The 21399-nt window shown below is 41.7% G+C and overlaps 2 protein-coding genes across 2 annotated transcripts; one reads left to right on the top strand and one right to left on the bottom strand.

The window, feature by feature from the left end:
• The first annotated feature begins 1351 nt into the window (after positions 1-1351).
• On the top strand, positions 1352-2142 carry Tim8 (translocase of inner membrane 8). Its single transcript, XM_076800229.1, has 2 exons — positions 1352-1617; positions 1902-2142. The coding sequence occupies exons 1-2, from the start codon at positions 1504-1506 to the stop codon at positions 2073-2075; spliced, it is 288 nt and encodes a 95-aa protein (XP_076656344.1). The 5' UTR covers positions 1352-1503; the 3' UTR covers positions 2076-2142.
• Positions 2143-2771: 629 nt separating this feature from the next.
• On the bottom strand, positions 2772-5715 carry Ufsp2 (UFM1 specific peptidase 2). The gene is made up of 10 exons (XM_076800227.1): positions 5346-5715; positions 5031-5252; positions 4733-4960; positions 4486-4653; positions 4311-4404; positions 3953-4213; positions 3732-3878; positions 3513-3648; positions 3181-3434; positions 2772-3105 (listed from the first exon to the last, which is right to left on the bottom strand). Exons 1-10 carry the CDS (start codon positions 5382-5384, stop codon positions 2894-2896), a joined length of 1761 nt encoding a protein of 586 aa, XP_076656342.1. The 5' UTR covers positions 5385-5715; the 3' UTR covers positions 2772-2893.
• Positions 5716-21399: the final 15684 nt, after the last annotated feature.

Here is a 21399-nt window from a genome sequence, read left to right as displayed (position 1 = left end):
CAGAAGTGGCGTGACTCTATCGCGATCTGGTAATTATTCATGAACATGACGAAACCGAAATTGGACGTTGTACACGTCTTTCAAAACATTATTGACACATACCCTGAGAACGCGCCGGTGATCTAAATACTTCCTTCCGACTGTTATTGAAATTTTCTTTCGATACGTCAATTGACAGAAATCGAAAGCGACAGTAGCTTATCGTGAGAAATTCAATGTTTACGGTGATTGAGAAAATGTCGATTACGGGGGTCAACAAATGCTGACAATCACATTCCAGAAAATCTGTGCCAATTTCTGTCTGTATATGTAATCATGCTTGAAACCCGTGGTTTACTCTTTTAGGAAGCCGGGTGTTTTGATGTATGCTCTGTAGACACGCTGAACGAAAAGAAAAAATAAAGGTTTACTATACTGGAAAGGGAAGCTGAAGATAGCTCCCCCAGTCGAAAGAAACATAAGAGAAATGGCAATAGAGACAGTGATTGCCGTAATTGAAATTAATTATAGCACAATCTTTCAATTTTAATAGAAAAATTCGAATTTTTAGTATATTATGCGTTATTTTTACATTTTTCAAGTTTATATTTAACACTGTAAATACTGCGTATATCTGGTCGTAGACTCATTAAAAATTTCCGATACTTACACCGTGTATAGTGAAGCACATAAATAGTACCCCTTTTCTGAACTTTAGAACGACCTCTAAGTGTATTATTATCTAAATTATAATTATCAAATGCTGACATTTCAAGTAACATTTCAGTAATTATTTACAAAAGGGTACACTCCGCCGACTTCAACGACTTTAAAATTATGTTTTCAAGTTCAACATTCTGAAACAACTTTTCCGCGAAGAGATATTCGCCTAAATATATTTTTGTTTTTCGATGGGAGGTGGAGATTTTCCCTGGAAATTGTGTTAGGTTTGAAATCTAATCCGGACCTTCATGTCATCGTGAATGACTAATCCTGGTTTAGTCTTGCTTACGATGCAAGAAGAGTATTGTTATTCATATTAGCCGCTAGACGGACTCGTGTCGGAATAAAAAATTGCGTTATCACGGATTACGGAACGAAATTCTTGTTACATCATCTACAGTGATCGCCGGAAATGTTTTCTATAAATATATAAATAGATACTTTCGTTTAAAAATCACCGAATTGTAATAAATTGAAAAATACTCGCAACAGAGTCGGAATTTTGTAATATTTATGAAAACATTAGTGAAAATTTACTGAATAAGGTAAATATGTATTCCGAACAATAATTTTGTGTAGTAACCACTCACACGTGGTAGTTGGTAACTATGAATCTCGTATAGAGAAATACACTGAATGGTTGCATGATGTTTCACCGCAAGTTTGTGCAGAGGGAACTGTACGTAACTATAAATGTGTGGTGACTATCAATAATAACGACCACGTGTATGCTGGAGTCAATACATTATCAATCTGAAAAATTGTTTTATAGACTATTTTTGTACATTAAAAAAGCAAGACATGTCTGACTTATTCGGAAGTAGCTCGTCTTTCCAGAACGAAAAGCCCAAAGTGGACAATGAACTGCAAGAATTTCTTTTGGCTGAAAAGGAAAGAGCACAATTTCAAGCCCAGGTGACTTATTTCTATTTAACGTAACATTAAAACGACTAGATATTTTATAGTGTGTAACTTTTTATGTTATTCCGTATCTGCACTCGCGTTGTTAGAGAGGTTATTTTTCTCATTCAGAGGTGAACATGTTATTATTGAATATTTTTAATTTGAAGACTTTAGTTGATATTTTGTATATTGAAATTATCATTTATTTTGACTTTATAAAAGTAATCGCACAGCATGTTTGATAAATTAACTATTAATAGTAAAGGGCCGTAAATGTTATTATCCAATATTTTTAGATTCATGAATTCAACGACTTTTGTTGGGAGAAATGTGTTGATAAACCAGGAAGCAAATTGGACAGTCGGACAGAAACATGTTTGCACAATTGTGTCGATAGGTTTATAGATGTTTCTCTATTAATAACCAATCGTTTTGCACAACTTTTGCAAAAGAGTGCAGGAAGCATGTAAATTGATGATTGTAAACTAATTGTATTGTTATTGTAGAAAATTGGAAATAAACTAATTTTTTTATTTAGTTGCGTACACGCAATGAAAGAAGTGGTTATCGTGTTGGCGCAAAACAGAAAGTTGTTTTCAGCGAAATAACAAATTAATCTATTTCAACATTATTCTTCTAGTTTATTTATATAAACCGTTTAATTTATATATTACACTTGTTACACTAATTTATACATACACTTTACACAATGTACTTCTGAATTTATACATTTAGAATTGTATAAGAAGCTTAATACATTTCAACATAGTGAATACATCTCTATATAGACTTGTAAACAGTATGCGCATTTTTGTATTAAATTTGCAAAAGAGCTTGGCATAGAACTACTGCAGGGATAAATGCATTAAATTTCATGTACATTAAATATAAATATAAAAGAATGCTCGATATTTAAAATAAAAAAATGTTTGAAACAAATAACATTGAAGTATCAATATAGAAAATTGGAATGAATATTTACATTCTATATAACATTAAATACTCTGTTTTCCTATTCATTTCCAGGAATCCAAGGAAGATGTTTGTAGAATGTAATTTGTTTATACTAGACAGCATAACAACAATTTTTCCTATTCACAAACATTCTTAGATGGGAACTCTCACACTGCAATAACTGTGTCACAAAATATGTTACACATTCGCTCCAAAATTCAATATATAATTCTATACCACATTGCTTCCAATACATATTAGTTGGCAACGAGTACACTTGAACACTGTTAGTGTGATGGCATTCGATTTTCTTTTAGGCTCAAATTCAATAAAATTAAATGCACAACGGCCTTTGAGGAAGGCACATGTTATAATAAGCATTTTTCTTCCAAAAGTCTTTACTTTTCCACCCGCACCAGCCCTTATTTATTACGGTTGGTAAACAATCCGATCCTGTATAATGTGGATCTAAAATTAAAAATTTCACATCACCGGTACTCTCATCACAGCTGACTCCCAGAATTGTGTGAGCTAATACACCTCCGCCTAGAAAATATTCGAAAATGTATTAGCAACAAAAGATATCTTTCCATAAGAAAAAAAAGGATGAATTTTACGTACCAATCATTACGGGTGTACCCTGTGTTTGAAAATGATGTATCAAATCTGAAGCTAATTGTGAAACTTCTTCACCCGTGGATGCACAAAGTATTTTAACACTAATGCCTAAGAGACTTTCTAGTACAAAACCTACTTCTGTGGAACCAATCCACTGTTTACTATTAATAAAACTCGATGGCTTATCTCCTATATCAAATAAACACTTTTGTATCGTTTGATGAGAAGGTATCGGTACTTCGGTGTAACCCTGTAATCTAGAATATTAAACATATTTATATGATGTAAATTAAGATTAATTGCTAACGTAAATAGAATGTGAATCTCTATAGTACCTGTACCAGGAAATAATCGTCTGTAGAGATCTGTACGCACATCCCCAACCATTATCATTTAAATTGTCCTGCATGTAATGATGATATGCGTATAAACCTTCTACAATACCTACTTTTCGTATACTATTCAACATATCTATAAAAAAAAAAAAAGTAGTAACATCAAATACAACACATGAAATTATGACATGAAGAAATTTCATAGTATCAAATATTTACCATCATTTTGTGGAATCGTTTCATGAGGATTTATAAGTATATCGTCTGTTTGTACTGTACTAGAAAATCTCGCTGCATTTCCATAACAAAAATAAGGTCTAGTCATATCCAGTGCTAAAGTTTTATGCAAAACTCTGCGGTATGCCACTGCAATTTAAAAATTAATTTAGATTTTGCTTCAGAATATCGGGACTGTCGCAGACCTTTAGAAAATAACTTACCTGTTTCCTTGTCGGTGTTTCCTTTTGGATATACTACTGTAAATAAGTGTCCTAAACCCGGGGGTTTAAAATGAACGGGCATAGGCAGTTTTATAGGTTGCTCGGGTTGTGTGAGCTGATCCTCGAAACACTTTTCTATTAATCTAATATTCCGGCACATTGACTCCACCAACATACCGTGTAAGTCTGTCGAACTTACGTCGAGGTTGATCAAAGATAATGTATCAATAGGTAAATCACATTCAAAACTAGTGAATTGTCCTAAATTATGAACATAATATTTATTATGAAAATATCTTTAAAAGCGTTGGGTCATTCCACGCGAAATTTATAGGTGTTTTCATAGGTAAATACATACGTTTTACATATTGGAGTACCGGAGTACATTTAATGCTTTCTTCAGAGTTCCTATCTCCAGATAATTTTAGAAGTATATTAGCATCTGCAACATCCTATAGGATAAGATAAAATCAGCATCCCTTTTGAAGAATGAGAAACTACAAACTGTTATTAAAAAGCAAAGAAAAATATACCACAACTCCAGTTGGCCGGGTAATGTTTTTTTTTGCATTCGTGTGTTCTTGATTATATTCGTGTACGTCTATAAGTTCCTTCAAGGATGTATCTTTTGGGTTACTTTCATTATTGAGGAAAAAGGTGTTTTTCGATGGAAAGTGTATGCCTATTTTTCCTGATGCGATCTGTTCAAAAAATAATCTAACTTTATAATAGTTTTAGTGATTATCTCACAACATTCTTAACAAAATAATTGTAGCTTACATTTTTTCTCAATTCATCTAATACCACCATTACATTACGATCCTGAGCAATTAATGGCAAGCTTCCTCTTAATCTGATATAGATAAATTCTTTTTGAACATCACTTTCATGAATGATATTTACACTATTAACAGCTTCAAGTTTTTGATGAATATAAAAATATACCTCTATTTTTTCATCTCGATTTGAATATTTTAGAAGTAATGGATTATCTGTGATATCAATATCCTAAATAAATACAAGAAGATATTAGGCATCCTATATAAAATTTTAAACTTATAGAATTTATTGGTCTTACTTGAAACGTGTCTGGAAGCTTCTCCTCGCGTTCTCCAATATGTACGATACCACAGAGATATATTTCTGCTGGCATATGCAATTGCAAAACCGTGTGATTAACATTAGCTTCGGTGTCGTTTTCGTTTTCTATGTTTACACTAAATGTTAATACAGTTAATGTGTTATTGTACATAACACCATACAGATAACCTGTCACGCACTCATTGACATTCTTCAGACGCTGAAAATCAAATATGTTTATATCAACTTTAATGTATCTACAATGTTATGGAAGTATTTCATTTAATACGTAGCAAAAACGCGTAACATTTACCTCTAAAACATTAGATAAAATTCTTAATTGCGGTGCCATTTCCGTGATCTAATCCTACACTAGCCTGTTTTAGATAAATTTACTCTGAATCAAATGCAGGAATGCAACCACCATATGGGAATGTTTAATAGAAAAGCCGCGTTACACAAACTCATATGAACGAAAACTACTTGGAACACAACCAAGCAAGTATGGAGCAAGTGCACACAATTGTCATATGAATGACAATTCGGCACAGTTACATTAAACACATTTCGAAAGTAATGACAGAATACTACGTACATATACACATTTGTTGGACGTGTGAGAAAATTGAACAACGTCACTACATATAGGCGTCGACCAAACAATTTTAGAATCACTGATCTATATAATCACAGGAACATGGAATGACACAGGAACAAGTGGAAATGATGTTTATTAATAATTTGATTCGTTGACATTGTCACTTCATCCAATGGCGAAATTATATATAACTAACAACCAATCAAGCCTTTATTCTTTTCAGCCGTGAAGCACGCAACCTTTAACTCTGCATTCGAGTGCGCATGCGTACACAAGTGCACCATGAACTGTACAATCAATAGTGCCACCTTAGACCGTATATACTTATAGACCCGGCACAGATATAAGATAGATATAAGACATCGTTAACAATAACTAGATTTCTTACGCCCTCTACTCTGGCGAACGATAAATGTTGCAATTAGATCCACGAGAACCTTAGACCATATACCTATAATAAACCTATGCGGGTGCAAACCTAACACCCGCTCAACCTATCAGAGAAATTTCAAGAATTCGAAAGGAGCAAGGTAAAGAACCCGAATCGAAAAAATTGACGGTGTTCATTGAATGATCAAGTATACCGAAGTGGACTAATAACTGGCCTTCGGATTAATAACTGAAAAGAGTTGCTGAAGCTAGGCCAACGGAAAACAAAGAAAACATTGAAGAACCCTTGGCCGATCCCGAACTAGCTCAAAGTAAATTCATATACAATTCAATGAAATACACAAGTTTTTTTTTGTAAAAAATGGAATGCATCCGGCTTTGACCTGTTTTTTTCCCTCTCATTTCAGTAAATATCTCGTTTTGATCGTTTGACTCTCGTCCACAAGATGGAGAAGTTACAACCAGTTTTAGATTTCCAGGTTGATAAGGTAGTCAACGTCTACCACAATAGTCCATAAAATACATGGTCTTATTTTTATACCTCGTTCGCGTGTTCTGTTCGCAGGATCGCCACGTGGCACCGACAACCACCTGTTGCTTTAGGCAGGAACCAGCTGACAACACGGGAGTCATCCGAGCGTGAAATTACTACTTGAATGCACTGTCTTTTCGAACGTTTCTCCCTTCGCTACGTATCGATCAAAACGACATTAGTTGGACGCATGCGAGCATTGCAAAACTACAATGACTCATATACTCGATCATGGGGAGTTGTCGCGTTTAGGGGAATGTTCCCTATATTGGACCATTTAAGCCACTTAAACACAATTTTTGTCCACAGGATGCTTGCTGCGCTGTTGTCTATTTGTGCGAATCGACGTGACGCCAATCGAAATTGGAGAAGCTGTGATAAATGAAGGCCGTCGCGTTGGTCGAAAATTTACGCTGCTTTTAACCTGTTAACTGAGAAAGACTAGGCAACACGTTTATTAGGTTTAGAAGGTGAATATACCGTGCACTACGTCTGACTCAAACCGTATTCCATTTGCTTGGAAAAACGCCTGATACCCATGGAATATAAAAGAATTTGAAAAATACAATTTTCGAGGAGTGTGAGTATGACCTGTTTCGCATGCTTTCGCATTGGAAAGACCCTTCTTCATGATCGATGGTGACGTTACGTCGCTTCTTGAGACGACTGATCTATCTACGAAGATCAACAGGTGTACTAGATCAAGTCCCCCTGTTTCGAAAAGTCAACCACCGTGCGTCGCGTCTCGCGACAGAATCCCGATCCGGATTCGCGAGGATCGCGAATCTATCGCGATCACCAACGGGCTCCCCTCCCGCCAGGTTTTGCGCGCTGCACCCCACCTCCTCGACCATCGTTTCACCGTTTCCCTCTCTCCTTGTGCTGATGCACGATGCAGGGGAGAAAGACACGCCGCCTTCTGGCCGGCTCGTAGTTGCTCGAAAACCTCTCTTACCTGTGCCGTGCGCTCGGTTTACACTTCGACGAGCTTCCGATCCGTCCGGTATCGCGATCATCCGCTCGATCGTGCTTTCGTCACCGAAACCATCTCGCTGCGAACCACCTTTCAGGGTACCACGTGCTTCAGGGTACCCTGGACCCGGAAGCGTTTCGCTCGGCAATCCGGGATCGATAGATGCGGTCGACCGAGGGCACGCTCGAAAACGCGCGGGCCCTCGCGCGCGCCTGCTCGCTCGATCGAAACATGTTTTGATCCTGCGTGGGATCCACCGGCGTCCTGGGATTACCGGACCGATACAAATGCCCAACGAGCTTCCGTTGTACGTCCTCTTCTCTCAAGTTTCAGCGAACCCATTAATAAATCTGTGGAGCCAACCGCGAGGAGGTTGAAAGACGAAGTGGGAATTGTTAGCCCGGATTGCGGTAACGCGGCTGGTTAATCGGTTCGCTCCTAATCACCGTCGTCGATTCTACAAAAGCTTCTGGCCCGCGCGGAGCGGCGTGGCGGCCTGTTCGAAATTGGAAATCCAGGAGCCGAATGGCCAAGTTTGGCCGGCGACACCGTTTCCAGACCGACCGGCCACGAAAGTGTAATTCAAACCGCGATTGACTAATCCCGGCCTGCGGCCGGAGCATCGCACCGCAGAGATCTTATCCGCAAGCCTTCCGCCGCAACCGGCGCGGCGCGGTGGCTTCCTTTAAAACCGCAAATAAATTACCACCACCGTCGCCCCGGCTAGATCGAGCGAAAACGTAATATCGTTTGATGAAATCTGCCACGGCGACGTTCCCCGGACAAATTGCCAGGCCTCGATGGGCCCCGCAGGCCTGTCAACCGAGCGAGAATCATCGAAAGGATCAACAGGTTCTCTCCGCCGCGGTAGAACTGCTCGATCCGCCGAGCTATCTTGACAGGGAACGGCCCGGGGATCTTGAACCCGCGGTTGCCGGAAGATTCTATCGGCTCTTCGAGTGTTCCCCGATTACCATCGACCTATCGGCGACGTGAATCACGGTTACCTGTTGCCGAAAAGTCCGTAGCGGAATATTGGCTTCGTTCGATCGAGTGCTGCGACGGAGTTCCCGAGAAAGTGATGTTGCGGGTTGCCGGTCGCAAGCGCGGATCTGAACAGTGCTCTAACAGAGTTCTATTGTATTTCGACGCAGCTCTGATCGAAGCCTGAGTACTCGAAAAGCCTGATAAAACTTTCATCGAAGGGAATACAGTGAAATCGAGCTTGGAGAAGGCACCGAGAATGGTTCAAAAGAATGTGGCTTATATAAGTCGTACCGAAGAGTGTTCTATTGTCGAACTAGATCCAAGAATTCCAGGATTACCACTCCAGAGCAGTTTGACGAATTGGTTACACAATTCATTCGAATAGGAGAAGTTTTTCATTCGTTGCCAATTAAAAACTTTACGCTTTGATGGATTTGTTTGCGCGGGTGTGCTGCTTACTTTAACTACCGGCAGACTATAAACGCACGCCTATAAAGTGTTGCTTTTTAAAAAATTCTTCGAGACGTTCGAGTGTTTATGAAAAACATTTACGACGAAACTCGTCGCGATATTCTAACGGACATTGACATTTATGGAACAAACCGGCTTCGCAGTTGTCGTTTCACAATTATTTAAATCACGAGTCTATTTGCATTTAAAATGAACAACTTTCTCTGTTCAAGCACACGCTACTGTACGAAATTGCGAGGTACAGTCTACGTACCCTAACACTCGGCGATGCTGAAGAGACGACAAACGGTGAAGCCTGTCCGAAGAGCAGCACGAACGAAGATTCTAAAACGTGCAGAATTTTGATACGTCACCAACGGTGGAGCCGATATATGGCTCAAGAGGAAAGTGTCTGTTCAAGGCTCCGCTTATCTTGACATAATCGCGGCCGCAGCGCCCCGCCGCGATCCCACAATTCCCAGCACACATAATTTTCCCGGGGCGCTCGTAGATGGAACAGCGAATCGGAATCGGGGCCGAAGCTCTCCCGAGCGCGTCCAGCCGGCTGAGAACTTTCGTCGATTGTCTTCCTGAAGATCTCCTGGCCGAGTGATTCATCGAGGCCGCCGGTTGAGCGGGTCAGGGACGCTGCGATTCTGCGGCTTCAGGTCGGTGCACGTCCAGCCTGGATTTCTGCACGATTTAACGTGTCGGGGCTTCGAAGGCTAGGGCCGGTAGTCCGCAGTACTCTGGAGAATTGTTTACGCGACCTGGCGAGAAAGTTGTCGCGTCCCGATAACGAACGGTGTCCGTTTCGACCGCGTGCTTATCGGGCGGGCTTCTCCAGGGCCTGTATGTACAGTGCGAGCCCCACGTGTGCTGGTGAATTCGACTGAATTTCTAAGTCGAGGAAAGTGAGAATACAAGCGCGCACGCGCGCGCGTGTGTGTCCTTCTCACCGGTGTCCTGTGTGCCCTGTGCGCCTTGTGTGCCTGTGCCTCAGTGTTCAGGAGAAGTGGACCGTCCGTCGAAGTGGAAAGGGAATACATAGGAAGAATAGAATGGGGTGACTGACCGGAGGAACTAGGGAACGCGAGTGGTGAGTACTCGGAGAGATAACTTCGTTTTGATGCTGGTCTCTTCAGGGCATTTGACCCTTTAGCGTGGAATTCCACCCTTGAAAAATGGTAAAAATTTCATTCCTTTTATTATTTTGTCAAGCTGAAAGTAACAGTTTTTAAGATATTCCCTTAGTATCGCGGTTACTTTCTCGCCATTCCTGGCACTGTTACACGGCGACGCGATCGGATCGCGAAAAGAGAAGATCGCGAGCGTTCTGGGGCCCGTTTAATTGCCAAGTTAATCTTCTGACGGAGGGGGTCTGCAGGTTCCCGCGGTCAGTCAACGACAACCTGTTCCCTCTTTTCACGAACGCAGATAACGTTACACTTTTGATCGTGACGCGACGGTTTTTACTACGCTTTCGCTTCCGTCTCCCGCCCACGGAGATCCTCTCGATCCTCGAATTATGTCACGATCGACCGAGGCGAACTGTCTTCCTTGATAGAGACGCGATCGGCCGCCTCTTCCACGGCACGGAACGTTTTACGCAGCGGAGTGTAACTGATGGATCGGCGTTGATTGCTCGACTCGAGGTTTATTAACTTATTCCCGCAACTTCGTTAGAACGGGATCCGCGCAATTAAGCTTGCTCCCCAACCGAGAAAACGCTTCGCGATACTCCAGCTGAGATCTCTCCGTTTCTATTCCTTTATCGGATTTTACGTACAGGGTGTCCCGAAAACGTTCTACCCCCTCCCCCAAAGGGATAATTCCCGAGATCGGGTTGTTAATAAAAAGCACTGACCAATCAGAACGCTGCTATAGCGGAGGGATCCCGGCTCGTAAAATTCAACGCCTTCAAAAATCGGACCGTGTTCTTCTAACGGGGCCCCTCAATAATTTCAAACATTTTTTGATAGACAAAGACTTACTTCGTTTGGTAATTTTTTGCCGACCCACCCTGTATAACTCTTTCTGTTTCACTGTATCGGGAAAGTCTCGACGGTTTCTTTCCCCATCATCTTAATCGCTCGTGAAGCAACGACAGGCACCCGGATCGATTAGGCTACGAGCTTATCCGCTAATGGACACTATTCAACGGTCAAGTTGACGTTCTTTAATTGATATCCGAACCCAATCGCAAACAAATCGTGAAATCGCTCGACGAAAGTCGAGGCTGGCGATCGTGTTTGCTTGCTTTCCGTCGCGTCTTATATGTACAGAAATTTCAAGTACGCCGCTCGAACACTGTGATTCCGAGTAAAACGGTTTCGCAAGCTCCTTGTCGCCGATCCGATATGGGACACGGTTGATCAACATGGAGGACAGAAAAAGAAAAGCGGCGATTGTCCACGCGTCGTTTCCCTTTTCGACGCGGTGTCCCCTTGCGAAACTGCGCGTGCGCTTCGGCCTCGGCCGATTGTTCCACAGACAATTTTTCATTTCGCTCGAAAAGTCGAAAAAGAGTCAATTTTGTATACTTGTATGGTTCCCTAAATTTGTAATTAATTGTATGCAATTGCCGCCATTTTGAGAATCCTCCGAATAAAATGTTATTTTAAACACTAAATTCTTTAAAATGTTACCATTTGAAATAGTGTTTTACCCAGCGCTGTAAACCCAGTTGAGCACACCGGACTTAGGCGAGCCGGACCAGGGAAACCGGAAGCGCTATCGAATTCCAAGGGTACATCGGGCGAATTTGCATCCTCTGTTGAGGCGAGCGATAGTCGGGAAATCCAGTGCCGTTAGCACCGTGCGAACCGGAGATAAAGATAGAAGCCATTCCTTGGTGCTAAGGGAACCGGTGACGGGATTAAATCAAAGCTTGCAATCATGGCACCAGCGGCGCCTTACTTCCTCCAAGGCGCGTTGGGAAGATGGCGCTTTTGTCCTTGAGAATGCGATTGTTTACTGGTCCTTGTCCAAAGCTTGAGTATTTGCCGGTAATATTTTGAAAGTAAGCGCACTGTTCTACTAGCGCAGAATACTCTTTGGTCTCGCTAAACTTAGTTATTTAGCTAAAACAATACCTAACTCGGACCAATCTTCTCACGGCTCCCAATATGGCGGCGCCCTTACCTATCGAAAACGCTGAAAATTGCACACCTTTGCATAACTTTTGAACTAGCGATCTCCCAGGATTAAGATTTGGATTTTCGGGACTTTCTCGGCGAAATGTACAGGTTTGCATAAAAAAAAGTTGAAAATTTGTGGTTTCAACTTTTGCAGTGACGCGGAGATCAGTTACTGGCACGATCCGCGTTATTGCTGCCAGCCGGCTTGGTCTCAGTGTTTGACCCTCACGCTATTAATTCGATCAGAACAGCATGAATATGAAGATGTTGGTATAGCAGAATAATGTGCGTGTTATATAACATAGCAGCTTCATCTCACCGTTTTCCTTTCGTATCCATTCAACATCGGCGCATGCATAATGTATGCGTCCCGTGAACGCCACGTACGTGTGCATTGTAACTCTGTGCGAGTCGCTATTATTTCGTGTATGTGCAACGTAATAATGGTACGCTCCGATGGGATGCACACATTCGCACGACACGCATCGCTGCTTCTCTTTGTACGCTTTGAAGAAAACCAAATTTATGGCCAGTTAGCTCAATCGACGATCGAACCTGCTATTATAGTCGTTGTTTGCTCTACCGTGAAACGCGTGTTCCAATTAACTCTCTATTTTTCAGTTCAATAATATAAATAATTTGCAATTCTGTCGACAGAGAGTCAAAAATATTCAGCTTCGATTTTGAGTCGTGGCAGGGACGCCGAGCACTGCGCAACTCGACTGTTCTACGGGAACTGATTGCTGAAGAACTATTCGAGTCGAACGAGCAAGCCTCTCCTAAGTCCCCACCAGGTTTTAGGGGTTGTTTGCCCCTTCGAGGGTGGATTGACGCGTCGGTAACGTTTCTTTGCATAAAAATCGATACCATTCGCGACGATTCAGAACGCGAGAACATTAAAAAATATTTTAGTAGGCCAGTTTTGAGAACTTTTATGATCCCAGAAATGGATCTACGAGACAATAGAAAATATAAGTAAATTTCGAGCACCGAGCTATCTGTAGTCGGTAAAGCTTCATTTTTATCATCGGTCGATGAAACAAGCTTCGCGAGGAATTTTTATATTTCATTATCCCGAGCGCATCGATCCCTGCGACGTGTTTCTTTTGATAGATAAAATCGCGCAACCTTTCATCCTGATCACGTCAATTATTGATAACTGGACCGCTACAAAAAATATGAGTTACAATTTAAAAAATTCGGAATTGGCCTTTACAGGCCCCTTCAAGGGCATCTGAAGGTCGAGTAGGTAATTTTTAATTAATCTTTCGCACACATTACCTAATAAACTAATTCTGTTAACGTTTCAACTGAACTCTGGAGGTTTGGTTGAATTTTAAAGAAAGTTATTAGTTGTTAAAGGGTGTCCACTTAATTTTGTCCCCGACTGTACATTCCCCGAGAAACTATACAACTTTTATATAAAATATTTCTTTCTTTTGTCCTGGTATTTGTACCAAATAGCCCGCAGTAGTGGGGATATTTCCGCGACGTTTATCGTCGAGGCCTCGGCGACATATATAGAGACATATCATTGTACATTCCGCGTCAGTGCGGTTAGTATAAATCGACCTTTATTGTTCGAGAGTTCAGAAATATTAAAAATATTGACTGCGCTATAGTTATCCGCTATTTGCCAGTTCCACTTATTCGCGTCGGATGAGAATGATTCCGGGAATCCATCGATTTCTGGAGTCGACCGATATTTTCCGGGAAGCACGTGTGCAATTTCCCGCGCGCGGCATCCGGGCAAAGCGATTAGTGTCGTCCCGGGGACGAGCACAATTTTCTCGGCGAATAGCCGTTTTGCGATAAGCTGTGTATCGTGCTTGTCCGTCAACGATCTATCATCGGTACAGGCCTCCCCTTTTACCATTTCCCGGCGCGACGGCCTGTCTTTCGCTCCTATTACAGATATATCAGCTCGCGTATTGATTATGCCAGCGGTGTGTAGTCCGAGCGACGTGTTAATATCGATCGGCGATAGAGGTGTGGGTGGAACGTGGACGTTCCAGTTTTCCCGACCCGTGTTACCTGTTTCCTTTCTTCCCGTCCCGTGAAAATTTCTTGCCGATTCCAGGCGGTAGCGTCCCGTCCGCTCGCACCGCCTACGATGCCCTACGAAGGGCTGCGAACACAATTTCGCTTCCGGTTGCGTTTCAAATCGATTTCGTTCACCCACAATTTCTGATCCTTTCAAAGAAATTAATTCTAAACACAGAACACGTCCGAAAGCCTGGTAAATGACCGGCAAACATTAAAATATTTTTAACAGGAGGACCCAAAATCAAGTGGTAAAACTGCATGTAGAAATATTGGAAAATTGACAAACTCGTAATTTAGATTTCTGCCGGTCATTCGTTGGTTTAGCGGCCCCCTTCCCTTTTTGTTAATAAGTTTAGGAGTTTGCAACTTCTACCTCTAACTCGAGGGCCCCAAAATTTCGACCGCTTGAGCCGCCACTGGGCTCACCCCCGATTAGCCAAACACATCAAGGCAACATCGAAAAGCACCGAAGTGGTCATGCCAAAGGAAACAACGAACCAAAAAGACAAAAAGAAGGAAATCATCTCTACAGGCGATTCACCCCATTCAGGTGAGAAACACCCCCGGAAAGACGATTCCCATCCGGAGGATTGCACCCCTCGAGGATCAGAAAACGAGTTGGACAAAGTCGTTGCTCGATTGTGGGAACCCCCTCGAGGGAACTTCGAGTGGACAATCCTTAAAGAGGTCGAACCCCTTCGCCCTCTCCGCACCCCCGACCGATTGCAAACAATTTTGCAACAGCGAGACGCGCGACAAATTACCGCAAACGTCGTCGGTCCGAGGCACGAGGGTTACCCCGTGGGAGGGGTGAGAGAAAGCGAGGAGGGGAAGGAAGAGGGGTAGGAAAAGGGGGTAAAAACGAGGAAGTTGGTCCCGGTTGGCGGAGAGGGGAGGGGATGGGAGGGCAAGCTGTCGCGTACAGGGGATTCGCGGATCGGCGAGGTGTAGATGGAGGGGGTGGCTCGACACGAAAAAAGGGGCGCAGTCGCGGCGAACGGCCACCCCCGCGGGCACATTTGCTGGCGCGCCGCCTCGCCAGTCCCGGTCAGTCGTCGGCGGCCGAAAGTCGTGTAGCAGCAGCAACATCAGGGCGGAAACAGAAAAACAAGTGAGAACTCGCGGCCCGACAGGTGAGCAACACAGGGGGAGAGAGAGAGAGAGAGAGAGGGGGGAATCACCGGAGAAAACGTCCGCTAATAAGGGACTAATAAGGGAGAAATAGGGAACGGAACACACAACGCGGTACAAAATCGAGTTAAGGTCCATTAATATTAAGTTAACCCCTTGTGCTATAATATCCAGTCAGGCTCGCGTTCATCCCCATTAAGTTGAAATTCTACTTCATGATAGCCAATATTCAGCACGTGAGAAATAAAATTCTTTTTTTTTTGTCCTAGTAAATTGTAAACGCCAAAAAGGTCTAATCGTCGGAGCCGTATTCGTATAATCATTGTGACCGTGGGGGTGAACATTGCAACGTTAACCCCTTGCTCTATTATTTATTTTGTGGTTATTAGAAAATTCTTCATTGCTCAGAATTTCATAGAAAAAGAAAAATAGAAAGTTTATTTCGGTTGTAAGACAATTATTAACATGCACATTTATTGTAGTGTACTCCGAATGTTCGTGGTTTGTGGGATCAGGAAAAAATTCTTCAATAGGGTGTATGAATTTTTCCAGTCTCCTGAGAATTTCGCAAAAATAAATAAAGTGACCATAATGTTTGCTGTCTTTAGAGCACAAGTCGATGGGATTCGCGTAACCTTTATTTCACTGTCGTGTCAGCCACAATCTGAATTTGCATCAGGGTGAATTTGATTTGTAAAGAAAGTGAATTTGGTCTGTGCAAGGGTGAATTCGGAGTGCGACACCTGCACAGTGAAATATCTTCTAAAGGAATGATGAAAAATATGTTTGAACAAAAATTTGCTCGGTATGGAGGGGGATTGTTGCATGGTATAAATATTTTGTTTTGATACCTGCCATCAGATTTTTTAATTAATTTAATGTTTTCGAACAGAAAAATTACTCCCGTCCAGACGATAATGTGATAGTGCATTTTTGGACGCATTCAACAAGGAGCTGACAGAGTTATTTTCTTTCGTGTAACGTCCTAAAATTACGTTCATAACTGCGTTATCGGTCGCTCACTATAACAGGCACCAAGAAAATATTTATACCACATAACGTCGCCCGTCATGCTAAGTAAAACTTTTGTTGAAATATTTTTCCCATCATCCCCTTCACACGATGTCTCTGTATTTCTGTAGCAGCTGTATACAGTGTATTCGCAAAAACTTCACCAGTGTGTCCTGCAGCTGTAAACGAGTGTTACTAATTGCAGTCGACTAAAAATTAAAAACTACATGGGTCTCGTTTAAACGTCATGATAGGAGTAAGAGACATGCAGGTCAATACTTTTTCTCTTACATAAACGGTGTATTGAATTATGGCTAAAGTTCCGAAAACCGGTCAAATCCGATTGAGCTGAAATTTGGTAAATAGGTTCATTTTGCATTAAAAATATGTTCCTCGAAAGGATTTCTGGCGACTCGAAAAAAAAAAAATGTTATCGTACTGTCATTTCTTACCTTACCGACGAATTTCGGTTATGTCTGGGATAGGTTTGGGGTGGGGGCGAGGCTACGTTCTGAAACACGTGTTCCGCCAATTAAAAAGGGCAGGTTTCGCCGAAAACTCCCTTGAGAAATTTTAATGCAAAATTGTTCTATTTGTGAAATTCCAGCTGAATCGGGTTTGACCGGTTTTCGGACTATCGTCGCAAAATGGAGGATCGTGCTGCCATTGGCAGAAAATATTCGACCAAAAGTTTGATTGTTGACAGAATTATTTCGGTGTTAATAGGCAAAATAAAAGAAAATAGTTTAAAGGAGAATAAATATTGAGCAGTCAAGATTAAGGTAAGGGAGGGTACAGGTAGAAGGAGAGCTTGAAGAATATCGATGTAGAGCTTTGTTGAGGTAATTATAATGTTGAGAAATGAATGACACTGATATGAAAGAGAACGCGCTCGTATTGAGGTTAGTGGAATGAGGCAGGCAGAACGGAAACATAAAAGGAGGAAATTATAGCGTACGGAAGCGAGAAGAAGAGGGTTCAGGGGTGGGGTATTGATTCATAAATCCGGGTATCTTTCGATATTACACGCCAGACTTGGCCATTACCGAAAGAAATTATTCCGAAAACAATCGCTAAAATAATAATAATAATAATTTTTCATTTCATCTTTCATCCGACCAAATAAATAAACCTGAATCGTTAAACTACAAAAATTGGCATATCTAAATTAGTTTAGTTCGTTCAGTAACCTCTTCTCGAAGTGAATTCATTTATCATTTGGACAATGTAATTGAAATAAAAAATTACTCAAATAAAATATTAATTGAAAATTTCCATTGGAAAAATGTTAGCAGAGTTTTCGTTCGATACAAGACGATGGCTCAGGACGGCTTTCGACGTATTGCGGACGAGGGTTACTGTTCGGCTGGACGTTGTTGGGCCGAGAGTTTATGGCCACCATAAAGTTGTCCGGCAGAAAATAAAATGGTAGAATATGACATAGCTTCTCGTGCTGGCACTGAGCGGTCAACTTCAAAGGAGGAAGGGGGGATTGTTTTGTTGGGAAGAAAACGTTGTCTCGAATCGAAAGCGAACTGTAACACGAAAAGAGCGCCTCGATTGTTTAGGTGGAGCGAGACAACGGTGACCGGGGCCGTTGGAAAGGGAAAGGGGGAAAGGAGGGGAAGGGGGGGGGAGGTTGTAGGAGAGGCTCGGGGGGAGCCCATCGCATCGGTACCGTGGTTTCCGTGGAACTGGACGGAACCGAGCGGAACCGAACGGTACGCCGCACACGGAGGAACGACACAATGCGACCGGTACCGAAGTCTCACGATGGGGCCCGTCCGGTTTATCGTGTTCAGTTCGTGTGCCGAGCTCGGTCCGTGCACCGTTTCTCATTTCGTTTCGCCGTTCCCCACGCAGAAATCCCGCGAGCCGTCCCCCCATCGCGCGTCAAGGATATTTTTAAGTTGCGATCGCCGCGACCGCGGACCGGAAGTAGCTGAAACACGCCAGTTCAACCTACAAACCGGTTAACCGTCGATCGAGCTTCGTCCTCTGTGAACCTCCACCTCGATTTTCGACTCTCTCGCCATTTTCTTTCACTTTTCCGTTTCCCGAAAACGAAATGCCTGGAGTTTCGTTTGAATTGGTGTTTGTTTGTCGTCTTCGTCGTCACTATTGTATTGCTTCTGGCAGAGGCGGCAGTTTAGGTCACTCAGGTACATGCGAATTGTTTTTCTCGAGGCAGCAATTTTTCTTTGGTTTTTTCGGACTTTTTACGAAGCATCGAGCGTCCGACTTCCGAGTTTCGAAACACGCATTGTTTTCTAAGGATGATTGTTCAAGGAGATTTTTCGTCTTCGTAAAATTGGAACGGGAGATTTTATTCTCCGTGAAACGATATTTTCAGTGCTTACTGTGAATTGTGATCGAATTTGCCCGATAGTTATCTTCAGTGGCAGGGATATTTTTAATTTCGTATCGCACGAACATTTTATCCCTCGCTTGAAAATTTCAAATATTTTGTTTCATCATTATTTTATTGTACTGGTTGGCAATAGTGATTGAAATGGTTAAAACCGAAGTGCATTTTTGCGAACGAAGGGGTTCCATACACGCACATGGTGCAAAAACGTTTTGAGTTTCACATTTAGCGGTGAATAGTTCGCTTTTCTCTCTGCAGTTCAACTGCAATTGAGTTAATGTAATATTGATTATGCGGGGAGCAGCCGCCACAATTGAATGAATCATTCGGTCCAAAATTTGTGAACCGATTTAACAAACGAAACGCGGGGACCTTGAAATGAATCCAAATGGTTTAAAATTAAATAATATGAATTTTCTTAGAAATCGAAGGATATACGAAATTCCTCAGCATATCGAGGCAAAACACGGTTAGGGCAATACGGAACCGTTGATAGTGGGGGAACCGGTACACTGGTAGTCGTGAAGCAGTGTTGCCAGATGAGGGGAGGGAGCGGGAATTCAGGGGAAAAGGTTTCCCTCTCTCTCTCTCTGCCAGTAGCGGGACACTCACAGAGACGGAACGCGTCACGTGACTGGAGCGCGGCGGAAGCGTGGGGAGTGGCGCGGTAGAGGGGGAGATTAGAGTGGGGGAACAAGTCTTGATCTGGCGACGCCTGGAAGAAGTTGCTCGAGCCTGGTGTAAACAGTAGGTCAGCGTGAAAGAAAAAGGGACGCGTATTGTGCGAGGTTTCACGATCGAACGAAGCAGAAGTGAAGGAAGCGGAGATCAAGGACACCGGGAAGGTTCTGGCGGGTCTTGGCACTGGAAGAATTCACAGATGTGTAGTGTATAATCGTGGATCTTGCAATGCCATCACTTGCTGGATACCGATTCATCGTGACCGCACCCGTTCTGATCGATTATGACTAGACGTAATTCTCGTGCCAGACACGAGCACGCAAAATATTTGACAGTAACGTAAATTCGTTATTTTCAACATCTTCGCATTTATTATCAACAGGCGACTGCGGATCTTTATGCGAAATACAAATGTTCTGCCTGAATCGCAACAAACACTTGGGAACGAGCATAAATTAATACCCTAGACTATTACGCAATTGCGTGTAATTTGTAACTATAAAAATATATTAATATACTTGTGCACACACTTGAAGACGACGAGAGCCGACTTGAATCACTTTAGAATGAATTGAAACGAACAGAAAAAATGGTTTTGATCCTGTTTCAAGGATTTCGATTCAAGTCTATGAGTAACAAACTCTTCTACAAAACTTTTGCAAAAACAGCAGAAACAATGACCATACCAGAAGTTACAGTTTTCCTTCATCTTAACTGTGATCTTTCCCTTTTTCTATTACACAGACCTCCAGGGAACAGTTTATACTTTTTCTTTTTTAATTACAGGAAATTATAACTTGCAGTAGACGGCAATCGGCAACAGGTACGACAGAAGATCTACGAAGTGTGTACGTATACAACGTATATACAAATGTACATAATAATGAGGCAATGTATAATGCACGAACACGATGAAGTGAACAGTATATGTACAATAAATCAAACGAAACGAGCAATAAAGATACACTTTTAATTGAATTCATGTTTCTTTCATTTCCCTCATCGACCAATCCCGTTGTATATTAATTATACTTATTTCTATGTTCAATTTTTTCCATTAAAATCATCTTCTTTTCATGATGTTTTAGAAAATAGGTGTATAATTAATGTAGGCACAGGTACCCCCACAGTAACTGGGCCCCTCACCCTATTTTGCACAGGACTTTAGATTTATCGCCAACTGGACGAAAGACTATGAAAAGTATCGAAGAGTATCATGTACCTAATACCAATCGTGCAAGCCCACTGTAACGGTAAATAAATATTGAAATGAGACGACAACAGTATTTCGTTTTCCCTGCTCCCACAAATAAAAGCTGTATTATAAAATATAAATTCTAAACAATTTGCACTATTTATCTTGTGGTTATTCATTTATTATGAATAATAATAATTATTCAGATTTATTATCTTGCGGTTATTCATTTATTATGAATAATAATAATTATTTAGATTTATTATCTCGTGGTCATTCATTTATTATGAATAATAATAATTATTTAGATTTATTATCTTGCGGTTATTCATTTATTATGAATAATAATTATTTAGATTTATTATCTTGTGGTTATTCATTTATTATGAATAATAATAATTATTTAGATTTATTATCTTGCGGTTATTTATTTATTATGAATAATAATAATTATTTAGATTTATTATCTCGTGGCTTTTAAAAGAAGAGAGTTTATATTTATCGCATGCCTGCGTTTTCTCCAGAGGCTATGAAATTAATAAGACAATGAAATGGTATGGATTGTTGAATAAACTGTCGGTAGACGAAACGCATTTCTAGACGATGGCGGCAGCCCAATATCAAGGTTAGGATCGACGCGCCTGTTTCCCACAATGGAACGGTATACTGGCGGTGCTCCAGCGAACAACGAAAGGAGGCACCGGCGGCCGAGCACCTTGGAACGTGCCACACGTAGAATTTCATTATGCGCCCACATTTTCTGAGGGACGCGCACCTGCCGTAGATAAGGAGCCCCTATCGCGACAGGTTGCAAATGCGAGGGCTGCCCCGGTGAAATTAACGTTTCTTTTTTTTTTTTCCGGCC

The sequence above is a fragment of the Halictus rubicundus genome, chromosome 14 (genome assembly GCF_050948215.1).
Source record: "Halictus rubicundus isolate RS-2024b chromosome 14, iyHalRubi1_principal, whole genome shotgun sequence".
NCBI classification, from domain to species: Eukaryota; Metazoa; Arthropoda; class Insecta; order Hymenoptera; family Halictidae; genus Halictus; species Halictus rubicundus.
Note: the sequence above shows the minus strand (reverse complement) of the source record. Positions and strands in the feature narration are given on the sequence as shown.

What these genes read in the sequence shown, in the direction of transcription:
- Tim8 (XM_076800229.1), top strand. Translation starts at nt 1,504, where the DNA reads ATGTCTGACTTATTCGGAAGTAGCTCGTCTTTCCAGAACGAAAAGCCC. An exon ending in GAGCACAATTTCAAGCCCAG is followed by an intron (nt 1,618 to 1,901) that starts GTGACTTATTTC and finishes CAATATTTTTAG; the next exon opens with ATTCATGAATTCAACGACTT.
- Ufsp2 (XM_076800227.1), bottom strand. Translation starts at nt 5,384, where the DNA reads ATGGCACCGCAATTAAGAATTTTATCTAATGTTTTAGAG. An exon ending in TTTTATCTAATGTTTTAGAG is followed by an intron (nt 5,253 to 5,345) that starts GTAAATGTTACG and finishes TTTGATTTTCAG; the next exon opens with CGTCTGAAGAATGTCAATGA. An exon ending in CCCGGCCAACTGGAGTTGTG is followed by an intron (nt 4,405 to 4,485) that starts GTATATTTTTCT and finishes CTTATCCTATAG; the next exon opens with GATGTTGCAGATGCTAATAT.